The sequence below is a fragment of the Balaenoptera ricei genome, chromosome 3 (genome assembly GCF_028023285.1).
Source record: "Balaenoptera ricei isolate mBalRic1 chromosome 3, mBalRic1.hap2, whole genome shotgun sequence".
In the NCBI taxonomy this organism is placed as follows: Eukaryota; Metazoa; Chordata; class Mammalia; order Artiodactyla; family Balaenopteridae; genus Balaenoptera; species Balaenoptera ricei.
In genome coordinates, this window is record NC_082641.1 from 76,643,302 (window position 1) to 76,663,833 (window position 20,532).

At 35.7% G+C, this 20,532-nt stretch overlaps 1 protein-coding gene across 6 annotated transcripts in view; it reads right to left on the bottom strand.

Annotated features, from left to right (window-relative positions):
- KIAA0825 (KIAA0825 ortholog) overlaps nt 1-20,532 on the bottom strand; it is a 404,031-nt gene that overhangs the window by 333,349 nt on the left and 50,150 nt on the right. For 3 of the 6 annotated variants that reach the window (XM_059916768.1, XM_059916769.1, XM_059916770.1), the window contains one exon: nt 13,174-13,305. In XM_059916768.1, coding sequence (XP_059772751.1) covers nt 13,174-13,304 — 131 coding nt within the window. In that variant the 5' untranslated portion in view covers nt 13,305. Of the gene's footprint in view, nt 1-6,485; nt 6,505-13,173; nt 13,306-19,439; nt 19,480-20,532 lie in introns of those variants that run through there. The other 3 variants (XM_059916766.1, XM_059916772.1, XM_059916773.1) reach the window with 2 other exon arrangements.

A 20,532-nucleotide genomic window follows, 5' to 3' on the forward strand; every position in this document is an offset into this window, starting at 1 on the left:
TCTGATCATTATGATTTCTTTCCTTCTGCTAACTTTCGGTTTTGTTTGTTCATTCTCTAGTTCCTTTAGGTGTAAGGTTAGATTGTTTATTTGAGATTTTTCTTGTTTCTTGAGGTAGGCTTGTATAGCTATAAGATTCCCTCTTAGAACTGCTTTTGCTGCATCCCATAGGTTTTGGATCATCATGTTTTCATTGTCATTTGTCTCTAGGTATTTTTTGATTTCCTCTTTGATTTCTTCAGCGATCTCTTGGTTATTTAGTAACGTATTGTTTAGCCTCCATGTGTTTGTCTTTTTTACGTTTTTTTCCCTGTAATTCATTTCTAGTCTCATAGCATTGTGGTCAGAAAAGATGCTTGATATGATTTCAATTTTCTTAACTTTACTGAGGCTTGATTTGTGACCCAAGATGTGATCTATCTTGGAGAATGTTCCATGTGCACTTGAGAAGAAAGTGTAATCTGCTGTTTTTGGATGGAATGTCCTATAAATATCAATTAAATCTATCTGGTCTATTGTGTCATTTAAAGCTTCTGTTTCCTTATTTATTTTCATTTTGGATGATCTGTCCATTGGTGTAAGTGAGGGGTTAAAGTCCCCCACTATTATTGTGTTACTGTCGATTTCCTCTTTTAGAGCTGTTAGCAGTTGCCTTATGTATTGATGTGCTCCTATGTTGGGTGCATATATATTTATAATTGTTATATCTTCTTCTTGGATTGATCCCTTGATCATTATGTAGTGTCCTTCCTTGTCTTTTGTAACATTCTTTATTTTAAAGTCTATTTTATCTGATATGAATATTGCTACTCCAGCTTTCTTTTGATTTCCATTTGCATGGAATATCTTTTTCCATCCCCTCACTTTCGGTCTGTATGTGTTCCTAGATCTGAAGTGGGTCTCTTGTAGACAGCATATATATGGGTCTTGTTTTTGTATCCATTCAGCAAGCCTGTGTCTTTTGGTTGGAGCATTTAATCCATTCACGTTTAAGGTAATTATTGATATGTATGTTCCTATGACCATTGTCTTAATTGTTTTGGGTTTGTTTTTGTAGGTCCTTTTCTTCTCTTGCGTTTCCCACTTAGAGAAGTTCCTTTAGCATTTGTTGTAGAGCTGGTTTGGTGGTGCTGAATTCTCTTAGCTTTTGCTTGTCTGTAAAGCTTTTGATTTCTCCATCAAATCTAAATGAGATCCTTGCCGGGTAGAGTAATCTTGGTTGTACGTTCTTCCCTTTCATCACTTTAAGTATATCATGCCACCCCCTTCTGGCTTGTAGAGTTTCTGCTGAGAAATCAGCTGTTAACCTTATGGGAGTTCCCTTGTATATTATTTGTCATTTTTCCCTTGCTGCTTTCAATAATTTTTCTTTGTGTTTAATTTTTGCCAATTTGATTACTCTGTGTCTCAGCGTGTTTCTCCTTGGGTTTATCCTGTATGGGATTTGCTGCGCTTCCTGGAGTTAGGTGGCTATTTCCTTTCCCATATTAGGGAAGTTTTTGACTATAATCTCCTCAAATATTTTCTCTGGTCCTTTCTCTCTCTCTTCTCCTTCTGGGACCCCTATAATGCGAATGTTGTTGCATTTAATGTCATCCCAGAGGTCTCTTAGACTGTCTTCATTTCTTTTCATTCTTTTTTCTTTAATCTGTTCCACATCATTGAACTCCACCATTCTGTCTTCCAGGTCACTTATCCGTTCTTCTGCCTCAGTTATTCTGCTATTGATTCCTTCTAGTGTAGTTTTCATTTCAGTTATTTTATTGTTCATCCCTATTTGTTTGTTCTTTAATTCTTCTAGGTCTTTGTTAAACATTTCTTGCATCTTCTCGATCTTCGCCTACATTCTTTTTTCGAGGTCCTGGATCATCTTCACTATCATTTTTCTGAATTCTTTTTCTGGAAGGTTGCCTATCTCCACTTCATTTAGTTGTTTTTCTGGGGTTTTATCTTGTTCCTTCATCTGGTACATAGTCCTCTGCCTTTTCATCTTTCTGTCTATCTTTCTGTGAATGTGGTTTTTGTTCCACAGGCTGCAGGATTGTAGTTCTTCTTGCTTCTGCTGTCTGCCCTCTGGTGGATGAGGCTATCTAAGAGGCTTGTGTAAGTTTCCTGATGGGACGGACTGGTGGTGGATAGAGCTGACTGTTGCTCTGGTGGGCAGAGCTCAGTAAAACTTTAATCTGCTTGACTGTTAATGGGTGGGGCTGGGTTCCCTCCCTGTTGGTTGTTTGGCCTGAGGCAACCCAACACTGGAGCCTCCCTGGGCTCTTTGGTGGGGCTAATGACAGACTCTGGGAGGGCTCACGCCAAGGAGTACTTCCTAGAACTTCTGCTGCCAGTGTCCTTGTCCCCACGGTGAGCCACAACCACCCCCCCACCTCTACAGGAGACCCTCCAACACTAGCAGGTAGGTCTGGTTCGGTCTCCCCTGGCGTCACTGCTCCTTCCCCTGGGTCCCGATAAGCACGCTACTTTGTGTGTGCCCTCCAAGAGTGGAGTCTCTGTTTCCCCCAGTCCTGTCAAAGTCCTGCAATCAATTCCCACTAGGCTCCAAAGTCTGATTCTCTCGGAATTCCTCCTCCCATTGCCGGACCCCCAGGTTGGGAAGCCTGATGTGGGGCTCAGAACCTTCACTCCAGTGGGTGGACGTCTGTGGTATAAGTGTTCTCCAGTCTGTGAGTCACCCACCCAGAAGTTATGGGATTTGATTTTATTGTGATTGTGCCCCTCCTACCATCTCATTGTGGCTTCTCCTTTGTCTTTAGATGTGGGGTATCGTTTTTGGCGAGTCCCAGTGTCTTCCTGTCGATGATTGTCCAGCAGCTAGTTGTGATTCTGGTGTTGTCACAGAGGGAGTGAGAGCACGTCTTTCTACTCCGCCATCTTGGTTCCTCTACTCTAATACAGTATTTTAAATCAACTATACTTTAATAATAAATATGTACTTACATACATACATTTGGAAAAAAAAAAAGAAATGTGCTGGAATGAGCAACATCACCAAATGCAGGGTGGGGATGGAAGTGGGATGAGACTGGGGAGATGCACATAGTGAGTTTTAGCACTAGTGGTAATGTTTTATTCCTTAAACTGGATGGTGGGCACATGAATGTTTATCATAGTACTCTTTATGCCTTTTCATATGTCTCAACACTTAATAAATTTGTACCCCAACGTGCTTTAATTATAATGACTGAATTATCCGAGTTAATGGTGTGTGCAAGTGGATGCATTACCAAGAGGCTGTGTGTAAAACAGTTTATAAACCATTTTTAAGATGCAACATGCAGTATGCTTTTTAAAAGGATATCTGTGGTAATTTTCTCATTCAACATTCAATCCTAGGTTCTTTGAGTGTGAAAATTACTTACTGAATGAAGGCATATTTGATAAACATTAACTGAATACTGAATATGTAGTAGGCACTGTGATATATGCTAAGGGCCTAAACATGAATAAGACATGGTCCCATCCCTAAAGGAATTCTTTCTAGTGAGAGAGATAAGCCTGTAAATGGATAACTACATTACAGTAAGACTTGATAAGAGGTGTGTGTATGACGTGCTAAGCGAGTACAATAGAGTACAACAGGAGGGAGCCACTCAACGTGCCTCTGGGAGGTGTAGAAAAGGCTTTTCCCTGTAGAAAAGGAGATTATATGCAAGGATATTGATGCTTTAAGAAAACTAATGAAATCATTGTGCTTAGAAGTCCCTGACCCCTGACCCCTGAGAATTCAGTGCTGATCATCTGATCTCACTGCCATGTCACTTTATAATGATCAATATATATATCTGGATGATAAAAAATATGAATTTATTTTTTTGGTCACAACTACACTTATGCATATATGTATGTGTGTATGTATATATGCACTATCTTACTCCAAAAGGACAGAGATGTCCTATAACTAAACAGACAGCATTAAACAACAACAGCACAACAGATGATTAATATTGGGCTGGTGTAGTTGAGGACAGGAAGAGGAACTGAGAAAAAGAGAATAATTATGACATAAAATCTTGGCACTTAAGCTGACTGTAAAAACTCTTACAAGATGGAAAACACATAGTCTTTATTATTCAGTCACAGAAAAGTTCAAAGAGAAAAAAATGTATGTTCTACCGGTAAAAATTATTAGAACTTCTTTGATGTAAAGGTTGTAGAGAACATATAGGTTTGCTTTAATAGAAGGTTAGATTTTTTATTCTTATTTTTTTAGATCAAGGTAGAGGTGTCAAAAATGGCAGAGATTAAAGACTATTTCTACAGTATGGGAAATGTAAACATTACAAAAATTTTTTTAAGTTTTTACATTTTTGGTGCTCTTGTTTATACTTTTCACCAACATAAATTCAGTCTAAGGAAAAGGCTTTTTCAATTCTATCATATGTTTAAAAACACCAAGAAATAGTTGTGAGGTAAATAAGAGTTTTCTGGTTTTTAGATAAGTCTAGCTCATCTAAAGAGATTATTAAAATTCCTTGAAATTAACAGTAATTATTAGGGAAGAGGGCTGATGTATAAAAACTAGTATGTAATTAAAACGTAAGTCAGCCATGAAATAAAAACTTATTTTCCTGAGACAAAGATATTTCTAGATAATATTTTTTAAAAGGCTGAGAAAAGGATTTATAAAACAACTACTTTAATGAAAGTGTAGTAAGAAATCAGACATTTTTGCTGAACTATTTTCGATTTCAGAGACGTTTTGGTTATTTCAAAAAGTTTTAACTACACTTTCAGGAAAAAAAATCCTTGCCCCCAAATCCTGTTAACAACACTCTCATTAAGTCTTTCTCAAATGAATCTTCCCCTTTCCATTCCTACTGTGAAAGACAGGGCTCAGGATCTTATCACCTCTCATCTGGACTACAGAAATAGCTTCCCAAGATTCCCATCTATTGTCAGCCTTCCTTTTGTTCGGAGTTATTCTCTGAGGAAGACAGTATGAAAGGAAACCTTAGAGTTAGGACCCTCCATTATTTGTTGCTTTATATCACCAATCCTTACCACATAAGTTTACAGAGGCTCTAGAATGGTCCAGATTGCTTCAGGAAAGTTCAGACCCTGTGTAGGGCTGTGCCAATCTAAAAAATCTGAAGCGCTCCCCAAAGAGTCAACCAATTGTGAAATACTCCCCAACTTCCAGTCAATGGCAGGGTAGTCCTGGCAGTACTGTAGTGAGCCTGGCATCATATCCCAAGGCACAGTTTTCATTCTTAAATTTATGTCTGACTTCGGATCCCTTTCCCTAGACTATAGTGATGATGGGAGCTCAATGGAAGTGGCACAGGGCTGTGTTAACAACATAAAGAACATTTCCCGGAAATGTTCTATAGGGGTATCAGGACATGGCAGTTTAATACCCATGACAAGCAAGAGTAAGTTAATTTGCTTTCTTTTTTATCTATGGAGGCTTGCCTAGCTTCCATATTCAGCACAGTTACTAAAGTCAGAATGTGGCTTATCCCAATGAAACCACAAAAGTTGAAATCAGGAGAAATGCAGGGAATCTGCACCAGCATTTACTCTGTGATGATTCCCTTGATTCTCTTCCTGAGAAAGAGATAGAAAAAAGAAGAGAGAGGGAGAACATACATAATAATGAAAATCAGAAGAGATCTGGGAACACATCTGATTTACATCTTTATCTCCATTGCCCCAATAAATTCAATCACTAAGCCAGACAACAGATTTGACTGCAAGTTACAAACTGAGGGTTTTAATAGTACATATGGTCACATTGTGAGGAGGCAGGACATATAGCATACAGTTTCATATACTGCCGACAGGAGAGAAGACAGCTGCAGCACTTCTGTGGAACAATTTTATAACAGCTAATTGCACAACTTCTAAGAAACCATCACATAAACTTTCTTAAGGAAGGAAGGACACATACATGCATGTGTGTGTGCAGTAATAGTAGAAAGACTGCAAATAACGCAAATGCTCATCAAGAGGGAATTGGCTTGTTCTATGGAGAGATTTTAAAAATACATTAAGTTAAAAAAATCTAATTGCAGCATATACACAAATTCCCATTTGTGTAAAAAGGGGGATATATTCTTGGGTGCACACATCTATATGTAGAGAACATTTCTGGATAATTATACAGTAATTCACTAATATAGGGTACCTCTGAAGACCAAGACTAGGAGAGTCAGAAGAGTAAGAAAACTTTTCCTCATCTCTGCCCTTCCATACTCAATTTTTCCTTATATCTGCCTTTCTCTACCGTCTGAAATTTTTCCTGAGTATGTATTACTTTTATAATGTAAAATACTTAATGGAAAAGAAAACTATCACATTCTACTCATCTAACTTCACACTAGCTGAAGCTAAAGCAAACACAATAGATGTCTAACAAACACATTTATTGATCATCCTCCAGCCTACTTTCTGCCAGGGCTGTTTTAGGTAATGAGAATATAATGAAGAACAGCTGGTCTTTAAAGCAGAAATATAGGAAATAAGAATACCATTTTGCAGGCCCCCAACTCAGCTCCATCCCAAGTTCCATAAAAAGGTATTCTTAGTCGATTCTAGAATAAAGATTGTGATTAGCAAATGCTGTGGTGTTAGTGACCCTTTTAAGACAAGGTGTTGACTCTGTTAAATCCTTGACAAGACTCTTTTCCAGGGAAAGCTGTCCGGGTTGGGTTAGATCTCGAGGCATCAATCATCTACAGGAAAGATGAGCCAGCCACAGCAGTCACATCTCCTTACCAGGGCTCAGTCCCCTTTTAGTATTTCCTCCCCTGTTCTTGACCTCACAGCTGGGTTGTCTTTACCTGGCACCTCTGGTTGGTATCTCAGGGGTGGGGGGCTTAGTTCCCCCTGGACCATTAACTCTGACCCTCAATGGGGAGTAGTGGCCTGACTATTGCTGGCTCAATCTCCTCATCAGGTCTAGATTCTTAGTACAATATTATTCATACTTTTGTTATTAAAACAGTTTATAAATAGGAAGACACTTACTTCCCTTTCCTTATTTCCCATGAAAAGATAATTACAATAATATTCCTTAGGAATATCCCAGGCAATAATTCTTTATTGTCTTATGCCTATTTGGCCAAAAGTAGATAAAGCTAACACACATAAAAATAAAAGTTATACTTTTAAAACCTGTCAAACACTTAAAATGTATGCATTACCTGAAAGAATCTCTTAACAATCATCTAGTGGAGCTACTGATCCCACATTTTATGCCACTTATCTCAGCCTCCTAAAGCAGAGGTCTAATGAAAGCATCGAGGGCACACAATACAGGACTCTGGAGAAAGAAGTTGGAGCACCATACATTATCTGAATGGAGCTAATGGTGACAGAAAATGATGAGGAGGAAGTGGTCCAATATGCCACCTTGAAACAGAGAGCATGGTTAAATTTATAGAAACCATGTATCCAATATTCTGTCACAATATAAAGTTAATGCCTTCCCTACCACCCGGACACCACCTCTCCTGGATCAAGACAAACAATATGATCCATGGTAGCACTTCTTGTTCTTTCTTTAGATTAAAAAAAAAAATAAAAATGTAGAAATCCTGCACAGTGCCAGCAAAACTTACATCCTGGGGTACACACAAAGATTGTCTATAATTAAGAAACAGATAGGCAAAAGAAACTCTTAATGATGCAATTATAGCTATCCAACTGAACATTAAGAGGAGAAGAATCATTCATGTCATATTGTAAGCCCAAGAGAACTTCTAGACCTCAATATTGTGTTAAACTAATAATAAGTTCCATTCAGCTCAAAAAAGATTTCAGTGCTACATGTGGTTTTTAGTTACTGAAGTGAGTCTGTGGATACAACATTCATGGTATTCCTCTTTGGCAGGTTATTTACCCTCCTGCTACCAATGTTGATATGTGTTAAAATTAAATGATTCACCATCACTGATTTCCACTGTCAGACCTAAGAGTCACCTAGCTCTTACTTAAATGGAAATGAGGATGTAAAAGTGAAAATGGTCTGAGAGAATGACAGCCTCTCTTGAAGGGCAGGTGAAGGTTCAGTGACCTCTGGGCACTCTAGTCCATTCTGGTGAATCACTGCTTTGGGAAGTAAAAGACCCTGTGGCTCATAAAACCTGATGATATTAAGAAGAGGGAAGGAATTCACACTTAGAATTCAGGGTCACTGCTAGAAATACAACTTTAAAAATTCAAGGGTAAGGAAAAATACCATATTTAAAAATGAATTACTAATGTGTTTTTTCTTTAAAAGTATTGGGAAAAGCCATATCATACAGATGTTCATTACTTATTCAATGTACACCATTGAGAGATAAATAGAACTGTTAGAATACAAAAATGCCAAGGGTAATTCAACTACTGCAATGTAAGTGTGGCATAACTGATTCGCCATGACATACAATTTTCTAAAAGCTATTCTGTTAGAAGGCAATAAATGAGTGCAGAAATGATTTACACTCTTCTGAAACATGGTTATTATTCAGTATTTTATTTTTAAAAATATATACACTCTATACTGTTATGTTTATTCTCTAGAGTATAATAAAAACATAATTGAATTTGATGAAAAATAGACTTGATTCTAAATGTAGCATACAGCACATACAGTTCTCCCTTATTTTATCCCCTGTGAAGATCAATGGTCACTTGAGGTGGTTTTGCTCTAGGTTTGTTTTAATACATGGGCAATAAAATATTTTTAATTTAAAAATTATATCTTTATATTCCATGTCATATTTTCTTTTTAATACTAACATCTGAATTTTGACCTAAGTAACAATTTATGAATGCAAAGTACAGTATTTTAATCATTGTTTTACTTCTCAATATGATTTCTTATTGACCAGGTAGGACAGGAAATTAACTGTAGATGGTTTAGCAAATAAAAATGAAGCAGTCTATAACAAAAGCATCAGAGCTCAGTGACTTGTTTGTTTGTTTTATCTTTTTTTTTCTTTGGCCGTGCCCTGCGGCATGTGGGATCTTAGTTCCCCGACCAGGGATTGAACCCATCCCTCCTGCAGTGGAAGCACAGAGTCTTAACCACTGGACTGCCAGGGAAGTCCCTCAGTGACTTGTTTTGATGGTGCCTCAAGGCCATTATAAACGAAGAAGGTTACTTTTTAGAAAATATTTAAAATTTGTTTTAATATAACCACCTCTCTCTGTATATGTATAACTGAATCACTTTGCTGTACATCTGAAACTAACACAACATTGTAAATCAACTATACTTCAATTAAAAAAAATTTTTTAGTATCAGTTAGTGAAAAAAATAATAACCATCTTTAGAATATAGATAAGTGACTTGTTAATCTATTCAAGCTAACACTCTTTTCATTTATAAGTTCCTTTGGAGAAAAAAAAAAAAAAAGAAATATAAGTTCCTTTGGGTTAGAAACTGTTTCATGAAATATATAAATATATAATATATATAAGTTAAATAAATACATAATTACACTGAATTTTAATATAGTGATTTTATATTTACATATACAATATAAATTATAATATACACTCTCTATAGTGTGGTTAAGTCTCATATATATGTTATTTTTAAAAAAGACACACACACACACACACACACACATAGACATATAAATTAAAGGCAGATACAAATTAAAAATAAGAGACTTAATTCTCCCTATTGAAAATAAGGGAAAAGGTTTCCCTCGTTTCCTATTTCTTAAAGTATTTACCTTAGAAACTTGCAAATGTAAGAACTTTTTCATCTCTTTAAAATGTATCCCTTGGAAGACTAGACAGACCTTTTGTCAGCTTTCTCAGCCAGGACTGTCTTTCTCAAGAACCTGGGAATCATCTTTTCAAAATACAAACACCAAAAGAGATAGCCCCCCTATATCCCTGTTCCTGTGAAGAGTAGGAGCCTAACTTCAGTGGGTCCCTTGATCCAATTTGCAACACTGCTTCTTGTCATAAAGATATAAGAAGTTTGCTTCTCCTCAGGATGAAGCCAACTAGCTAACACAGGTGTTCTTTAATCATGGTAAAGTTAGGATGAACCATGTGTGAAAAAATGGGCTGTCAAATCCTCTATTTGAAGGCTAGTTATGAGACAGGAAGGAAGGGGGCAGGGCACAACCACTAAAAGAATGATACAACCATTAAGAAAAACAGGATACCACAAAAACCAGTTAGAACCTGCTAGGCCCAAGATGGCAGAAGGTTCGACTTCCAGTAGACCTTGAGCCTCATTATACACTCATTGTAATACATTAGCATACACTAAATGATACACCCACAGGAGCCATAACAGTTCTGAGGCTGACCATAAAAGGCCAAAAAGTGGGCGGTGGCCCAATTCCTGGAAATATCCACCCCTTCCCCAAAATACCTGTAATAATCCTCCCACTCATTAGCCTATGAAACTACCCAGCCCATAAAAACTAACCACCCCATATTTTGGGGCTGCTCTCGTCTCCTGAGAGGGCCCACACCGTCTATGGGGTGTGTATCTCTCTAAATAAACCTGCTTTCACTTTACTATGGCTAACTCTTGAATTCTTTCCTGCTTGAAACCAAGGATCTTCACTTGACGGGCTGTCCCAGGGACTTGGGACTCACCCGAGACCTGGGACATGACCATCCTCTCGCGCCCCATTTTTTCCTATAAGTTATTGTCGATCTTGAAAACATGTATGTAATGGGTGTACCTACTAGACTATATAAAGGGCTGTGCGTGGTTCCTTTCTATCTTTGCAATCTCTTAGCAGATCACCTGGGATGCTTATTACAGTTTGGTTTAATGCCTATTGAATAACAGAAGTGTTTTCTTTTTCTTTTGCCTTTGTGGAGAGGATTTCTGGGATGGGAGAAGATTTTGTTTTTAATTATAATTCCGCAACAATATGTTATTTTTTGGTTTTTTGTTTGTTTTCTGTTTTTAAAAATTTTTATTGGAGTATAGGTTATCTTTTGAATTTAAGTTATTTATGCCCATTGTTATGATGAAAAGTTAACTGTATTCTCATATTAAACATGAGGAAAAGATTGCAAGAAAATTTCACTTGCTTGGTTCAGTTCCTTTGACAATCCAATATAACTATATTTTAAATTTTAAAATGGAGATAGTATATGTCATTCAATAATAGAAATTTTTACTGTGGTGTGCATATTTGTAACCCACATTGATAGGGATAGAGTAGGATAGTTACACAGGTAGTTGTAGAAGTCCCAGTAGGGGATTATAGATAGAGAGGGAAACCTAGGGAACTTTGGGAGACCACCGTAAGTTAACAGTCGCTCAAGAAAGCTATCGGAACGTTGTAGAACGAAGCAGGCTTGCTTAACTATAAAGTCATAAATAAAAGCACTAGATACACCCCAGGTCATTAAGTGAAAGAGAAAAAAATGAGGCCTGCATTCTGCTGGTTGAAATCAACAAGATAATGATCCTTAGGAGCAAGGACAGGAATTTAAGGGAAAGGTGACATTCCAAAGTAGGAGACCCTCATTATATGGAAACCTGAGATGATTCAGCATATTTTAGTATATGTTACCACCCTTCTGCTGATTTGAATAAGTGCCGGGACAGTCCTAGTTTGACCTCATGGTTCAAATACTCTCCTGCCCAATAAGAAGGAGGAGGTAGTGATGTAAGCCTGATGAGGAAGAATGAGGAGGAAGGTGGTCTTTTCCCCCTGCCCCACTTTCCTTTGATTATAAAAATGTAGCCCGCTTAATCCTTGGGGCAGAGCCCCCTCACCTGTCCTCTTGCATCTCTCACAAGCTTCCTATATTAATAAATCTACTCGTTGCCTATCACTTTGCCTCTTGCTGAATTCCTTCTGCGCTGAGACACAAAGAACCTGAGCCTCAGTAAGTCCAGACACGAGGTGAGTGATTCAAATTAAAACACCGTGGGTTCAAGTACCAATTTGGGTTTAGGCTGGGTTCAAGTCCCGGCCCGTGGGTTCAAGTCCCAATCTGAGTTACACGGTTTCAACATGAGATGAATTATTAGAATCTTTGACCAAAAGGACTGAAATAAGCGAACTGACTCTAGGGTCCAAATGCATATGAAGACAAAGTCCTTTCTATCAGAGGATACGTATTAATGGAAATCTGCTTAACTGTCCCTGCTTCCCCCAGTGTTTAGAAACACTAATTTTGGAGTAGGTGATAAAGACTAACCTTGCATAGGTGGACTCCCTAGCCTCCTAAGTAAGTGAGGAGACTTAAAATGACAAACATTACATAAAAATAATTTAATGTTCTGCTTTCAGCAATTCAAGCAGTCCATGGCCTTATACTACGATTTTATTTTAATATCTTAATTCCAAAATTTTAATTTCTGTGCTTATCCATCAAATGAGAATATTTAACTCTAAACCTGTTAGTGAAAATGCAGGCCATCAATACTGGCAAACTAAGAAATCATGAACAGTTTAGGGGAGCAGAATTTGCCACCCTAAAATATGTCTCTTTGGGATATTAAATTATTTTAAGCTGGTTGTTTTCTAAGAAACACACACATGGTAAACACTCTGAAAACCAAGCACGAGCTACCCTTTTGTTAGAAACATTCACATTTATAAGGAAACTCTCCATTTGTAAGGGTGTCTCCCTCACTGTACCAGAAAGAGGAGGATCTCTAGAAACTCTTATCAGTGGAGAAGGTACTGACTTAAATCTGCATAACAACCTTACCCTTGTTTACTGTGCTTTTCCTGGTAACTTCCCAAGACGCTCTACCCACCCTCAACATCCTCTTTTGCCTTTAGCTGAGAATGGTATTTAAGATGAGGATTTTGGCCATTTTGGCCAGCTACTCAGTTTTTCTGGTTCTCTCCCACGTATACATGTTATTACACTTTTGTTTGATTTTCTCCTGTTAATCTGTCTCATGTCAATTTAATTCTTAGACTACTCAAAAGAACCTAGAAGGGTAGAGGATAACTTCCTCCTCCCAATGAGAGTAATTCAACAAACTTTATCTATTTGAAGGCAATGCCTGTATCTTTTAGCCTTATTTAAAGTAGTAATCAGATAAGGAAAATCATGTTATATTCTAGAGGGGAGGGTCTAATTAATTTTTTTCAGGAAAGTTAATGATAATTAAAACCTAAAATTTTCTTAAGAGCAGGAAACACTAAAATTAGACCAGATAAAAGTTCGTGTAAATGAAACATGGAACCAACTTGTTTTAAAATTAGCAATATTTACCTTATGGCATTTTGTTCTATCTTTTCATCAATGTCATTGAAGATCTGCTTAAACTCCAAGTCTCCAGGAAATGAATTTAACAAACAATGTAGGTCAAAAGAATTATGGGAATATTCATCTCCCCAATCCATCCTGAGGAATAAGAATAAAAAATGTCAGTTTCCCCAAAATGAAAGGAAAAAAACCCACCTCAAGTTGTGATATTAACTCCAAAATAATAATGCCCATTTAGAGGCAAAATACAGCAGTAGAAGAAGTAGGGTATTATTAATCTAGGTAGATTGTTTTATTATTTAAATTTCATGAGGTGTGACCTAATTTTCACACTTTTCTATGGTTTGAAAGCTGAAAAAAAGTCAGAGTACCTAAGCATCCTGCTGCTTCTCACTGTAACCAAGAGCTGCAAAGGAAATCGCGAAGCCTCAGGGACCTGTGTGAACAAGGGTGGTTGCTTCAAGAATTCAGCAACTTCCCTCCACTCGTGTCAACATATTGACCTAGTCATTGGAACCTCAGAATTTTTTAGTCTCATCCCCTAGTCCTGTTTTATATGTGAAGAAGGTAAAATTTCCCTTGTGTTCTTCTACCACCCCTGTCAACCGAAGTACTGATATTGGACTAAAACTTAAATACAATACTCCTTCTAGAGATAAGCATTTTCCCACTACCAAAACTTCAATCATTCATTCCATGTGTATTCACTGAATGCTTGATATATAACAGGCACTGCTGAAGAAGCTGGGGATATAGCTGCAACAAGTCAAAGCCCCTGCCCTCATGGTGTTTTTGATCTAGTGGGGAAAGTAGATTTTAAAAACACATAACCAGATATATTTTATAAAAGATTACATGATGAGAAGTGCTATGAGAACAAATACAGCAGGGCAATGAGATAGACTAAAAATGATAGAGTTGGGGCAGAGTGTGAACTTTTTTTATTTAGAGGTATGTTATTTTTTGACATAAAATAGCAATCTGATGACTGATGGTATAAATGAATGAGAAATTTAAACATTAAATTATAACACATATACATAGACTAAATATTAACAAGAAAAAGGCTTGGAAAAATGTGGTTTTAGTTTGGATACGCCCAAAATATTTGAAATATTATCTAAAAAGTTTTGCAGAAGCTACACAACACTAATAGACACACTCATCCTTAATTATTTAATTATTAATAAATGTAGGTAATTTATTATCATATAATAAAACAGCTGAAGATTTCTCATAGTTTCTATCTGGTACTTCAAAGAAGTTGTTTTGGAATACAGCTTTTATTCTTCCTAAGAGATATTATTTTAAGAGGAAAACATTCAACTAAAACATTTTAATATAGAAGTCCATGGTATCACCAGACTTGTCATTTGAAACTCAATTAGTTCCAATATACCATTTTTAAATATCAAAATCCTCATATATTTGGAGTCTCCTTTTAAAAATGTTTTGCAATAAAAGGTTTAATTTTTCATTTGAAAACTAATATTTATCTATAATATACCATAATTAATATTAACTTGAAATCAGGCAAAAAAATAAAATTGCCAAAACTATAAGCTAAGTGGTAGAAAATGCTATGTCCATCAGAAGTTATACTTCTTTAGGACAACAAAACCTCAATATTTCCATATACCAATGAGTTTGATATCTTCCTATCTTTCCAGTAGCTCACCTACTTACAGCTGTTATCAGAACAGTCATTTCTGAACCCAATGGCCAATATTACTAATAATGAATTCAGTTTATGTATTTGCATATTTTTGAATCTTTTTGGGTAGTTCAACTTTTCAGGTGATGAGATTTTCAAAAACTGTTGCAAGAAAATAAAATTTCACTTTTATAATGGAAAGATTTGAATGGCTGAGGGTTCTTGTAGAGAACTCAAACTTAGTAAATATTTTGTTTATAGCCAGCTTCTCTGTAATAAAACAAATTATGTTATCAATATTCTGTTCAGAGTTGCCCCAATTTGTCGATATTGTAACGCCTCATTACTTCAGACTCCACATATTCAAACTAAAGAAAATATGTGTAGAAGTCAGCTTAAATATAATAGCAAACTAGTAATATGATTTGTTGTATATCTGCTATGTATAAGGTAATTTATATACATCACCTTCCTTAATCTTCATAATAAATCTACAAAACAGTTATTATCCTCATGTATAGGGGAGGGAACTTGGGCCCAAAGAAATGAACTAACACGTCCATGTTACATAGCTACCCAGTGTTAGGGGGTAGGGTATGAACCCAGACCTGTTTGGTTTTAAAACTTGAGGTTGCTGGACTCTTGATAAATGAATCAGTTACTGCATATAAAACATTGTAGAATGTAGAAATGATATTAAACAAAATGTTAAAATGGTTATCTCTGGACAGAGTGGATAGACTATGGTTGATTTTTATTTTCTTCTTCATATTTAGCACTTTCCTATGTTTTGCAATAAGTACTTATTTTATATATAATTAGGAAAAGTAGTTTAAAAAGAAATCATACACGTCCTTTGCTCTCAGGATGTGTATGATCTCTTCTTTTATTGGGTTGGCCAAAAAGTTCGTTCGGGTTTTTGGTAAGCTGCTATGGAAAAATCCGAACGAATTTTTTGGCCAGCCCAATATACTGTCTGTATGTCTTCATTTGAAACATCTTCCAACCTTAAAAGTTCTCTCTTGCCAATTTGTATTTATAATTTCTTTCAAAGTCTGATTCAAACCTTACATAATTCCTAAATATCTCTCCACTGACCATTTCACCAAACTTTTTGTATTGTTTTGTGGTATTTGTGCTTACAAATGCTGTTAAAAGGAAATCTGTTGTTTTGTATCATTTCAATATTGAATGTGTGTGTTATGTTCTTCCTTGAAATCAGCTCTGGGGTAAAACAATAATGGATAGAAACAGGTCAAACATTCAGATGGGTTTGGTGACCATGATTTTGAAGGATTCCCAATCTACATGGTTGCATGATTTTCTCTATTTAACCTCAGGAGAGAAGTTAATCAGTACACACAAAGACTGTCATTATAAAGGAATGCCATTTGATAACAATGATGGGGTACCAGAATGATGATGGTTCAGAGTTTTCATATGACTGGCACAGACCTGTGATGCTTCCATATGTATGGTAAGATTTCAAGGTGGTGAAGGACAAGAGAAACAAGAGTCACCTTTACAGTGGTAGTAAAGTTTAAGATGCTGTGTGATAGGATAATAGAAAACTTGATGGGCAAACTATAATAAGATGTGAAAATTAACCTGAGTGAATAGGGATGCACAGGACCAACATGAGAAATAAAGGAGGGAGAGTACAGACTGTAGTAAGTGACGCTCAAGTTTGGATTTAGAAGTTTTCCCATTAGGATGGCAGTGATCCCTGCAGGACTGTGATGAGAAAGAAGCACGCACTGAATGAGTATGAGCACAGACACCAAACTTCCCACTTCCTTACATGTATTTTGTGGGCCCACAGTGTGTCTGACACTGTGCTGGGCATCATGAAGGAGCAGAGAGACTGAACGACTGAACAGTCTCTCCTCTCAAGGAACAATAATAAGAACAGGACCATAAGAAAGGGAGCGAGTAGAAAGATCATTGCTATACTCTAAGTGAAACATAACTATGACCTCAACAACAGAAAAGTAAATTACTGAGGGACCAATGTAATCTGGTAAATACTTCAGTGGTATTTCAAAAAGATAGAATTACCTTTAAAAAATCTAAGGGGAAAAAGGAAGAGGCTATGAAGCTATGGATCAAGATATAGTTTTATATTCTGTTTACGTCCCTATAAATCGTCATCAGGGACACAATAATAATTTGACATAATGAATGAAGTCTCTTATCCTAATCCACGATCAATCAAAGATGGGAATTATAACTTTTTAAAGTACAATAACTTCGTTTTTGAAATTTCCATTCCCCAACCCTGTTTTTAAATGTTCATTCCCTGTAATGTTTCTGATCACTTTTTGTATAAGATTAAAAAAACAGTGTTTAATATTTCAAACAAGTATTAGCAGCCAATCTAATATTAATTATTGCCTTTTAAAGACAAGTTATGCTTGAAGAATTATATCTAAGCCAAACATCTGTAGATCAAATTTCAGCCATAGGCAAATTATAACAGTTGAGTTATAAATTCCTGAGAACAATGACTATAATAAAATATGAAAATATTAATAAGCACTGCCAGAAAACATTACAGTAAAGCAATAAACCTAATCATACCTTACGTGATCAAAAGAAAGCACACAAAAGTAATTTTGGACTCTCACTTGTCCCTTAACATATTTTAAAATGATACCTTTCTATCCTAAGGTCTCTTCTTTATTTAAACACATGCAATGGTTAGAGTTCTTATCTTATCTTTTTTCGGTTTCTTCAATAATAAAAGTCCTTAGTGCCATTCTTCTTAAGACCAACATGATTAAAAAGGAATGAAAGATAGAAAAACCAACCCTTGGGAGGAAATCCACAAGGAAATTTAGTTAGTAAAGGAAACATTTGGATCAAGTGATTTCTCCAGTGAGGAGGGTCTAATGCCTTTCATATCTATGGCTGGACTGTGGAATTAATGTGTCCACCAGCTCTAGCTCACCTGAAGTCCTGCCATCTAATATCACTGTCTAGCCCAAAATAAACAGTTAATTAGCAGAGTAAGTGGGGTATTCTAATTAATTAAAGATAATTATACATTCCACATATAACTGAACAAGTTTCAAAATGTTGCTCTATAATAAAATACGTTTAACTCTAAACATCATTGAACCAAGAATCAAAAGATTTGAGTCCTGATCCTGGTCTGCCAATGCCTCTGTGACTTCGGGTGAGTCACTCAATCTGTCAAGAGGGATGGAGCTTATGTTCCTCATTTATAAAATGAGGTGAATGGATTTATTAGGCTCTGAGGTTTCTTCTAGCTATAAATTTGTTGATAAAAATGGTAGGAGAAGGACATATTTCTGAACCCCCTAAATTAACTTTTCCATGGACTATTTTGTTTGTCAATACCATCATTGTTCCTGTATCCTGGACTCTCAGAGCTATTTTTAATTCTTCCCTTTTCCCTTCTCCAGGACTGCCACATGAAAAGCTAAAGTAGAATCTGTAGCTTAGCAAGAAATATTATGTGAAAAGAGGACACGTGAGGCAGGAAGACATTCTCTTACGGTAATAGGTAGATGCTCTGTACTGATGCTCCATTCTCCAACCTGCAGCTCCCTAAAATATTCTAAAAAGCAATCAGCCCATGTTTCTGGGTTCCTTTGAATTGACACACTCTTTACTCAACAAAAGATGTCTGAGAAGAACTGAGTTTGGGCATTATGCCTCCACAAGGAAAAAGGTGACATTACAGCCATTATGTATCCTTGAGCTATTATTCTTGGTATCTTTTATATTATTTGTATTATTCTTTGTATTTCTTGTTTGGTTTGAGTTGCTGATTTGATTAAAAAAAAAGCAAACTGAAATTTGGACCAGGTCGTCATTCTTAAATCTGGACCAGCCTTTTCTTCTGGCCTGGTTCATTTTTACTTTTCCATCCATATTTAGTCACAAAGTAGTCTTCTTATGTCATTCACAAAGTCCTGCCAACTTTATATAATTCAAAATTTAACTTTTACTAAATCTTGACAATTTTATGTAGTTATAAAGTTGTACAAAAAAATTATTATTTTACCTCTTACATATGTTGGCTTGTTTACTGCCATATATATTTAACAGCTTTCCCTAGAACCATTATAAATTTCATTCATTATGAAGCCTATATAATTTCCAAAAAAAATTTTTTTTAAGGTTAGATCTTCCCCTGTGATATTTCAGAGTTGCCAAAAATTTCTTTTCATCAATTACTGAGAGTTGAAATTTTAATGTTCTAGCCTCCCCTAAAGACTGAGAAACAACTCAAATGGATCTCCATTTGTTGACAGTCATTTCAAATACCTAATACATTAAAGTCTTATATTAGGAAATAATGAACTTGTTTTATTCAATTTATACTGCTATGCTTTCTACTAATTATTGTGGAAGTTCTGATTATTATAATTATATGAGCTATAATATTGATATATATCCAGTAAGTACTCATATTAACATACTACAACTATTAAAATCCCCTTTGATAAAATATAGAACACTTCACTGTAACTCCTCTATTAGTAATTTAGATATGTGTATGTATGAAGTAGAAACTGACAGGATCAGTTGGAATACACTATTGCAGCTTGACAAGCAAACAGAATTAATTGTCATATGCTTTACTCACCAAATTGACATTGCTTTCTTTATTTTTCAGTGTACCTTTCTTTCCAGAAAATATTTTCATTTTAATAACTCTTTATAATCTTCAATATGCAATTCTCGTCATCTCTTGCTCTAATACAACAGTGAAACCAAGATAATTAAAAATGAATTTAATTTCAGCATTCTTTTATAACTTGGAACTTTTATATTTCACATGATTTAAAAGTCATAAAACACAGATGTAGAGAACAAATGTATGGATACCAAGGGGGGAAAGCGCGGGGGGGGGGGGGGGGAGGGGATGGTGGTGGGATGAATTGGGAGATTGGGATTAACATATATACACTAATATGTATAAAATAGATAACTAATAAGAACCTGCTGTATAAAAAAATAAATAAAATTCAAAAAAAATCAGTTTAAGACTAAAAAAAATAAATTAAAAAAAGTCATAAAATTATTATACATTTTGAGATTAGAACTAAATAATGTCACAAATCATGGGGCTGTGATTTACTAATGAATTTTCAAGTACAGTAAAACCTTAGTAATTTAGAAAACAGTACATCTGCATTAGAAAGTTTAAGTTATGGAGCACTTTTTAAAAGGCAGTTGTATTATGCAGCAAGTGGGAATAATAAATAGCTTATGAGATGTCAATTATATTTTTAAGGAACTCTTTTAATAATTAGGCAAGAATGCTTTGAACTTAGTATGTACTTTGTATCGAATTGGGTGCTTCTAAAGGAGTTACAGTTCTTAAAGTATGTTCCAAGAGTTGAAGAATTTCTCCCAAAATGTTAATATTATTGATTAGCTAGTCAAATTAATGTGATACTATTCTCCTAAATTTTAGTAATATTATTAATTAACATCAATTTGATGAATAAATCTATCCACTGAAATACCCTTTTATGACTTTCAGGGCTTTGCTCCATCAGTTATCATCAACTAGTCCTACAGCATCAATATCCCTTTCAGTTGACTATAAACATGTTCAAGTTTCTTGCTTTTTAGAAACCAACAAAACCCTCCCTAGGATCCCCTTCTTTTCATAGCCCGGCATCTCAAAATAGCAGTCCATATTTCTTAATTTCATGTTCTCATCTTTCACT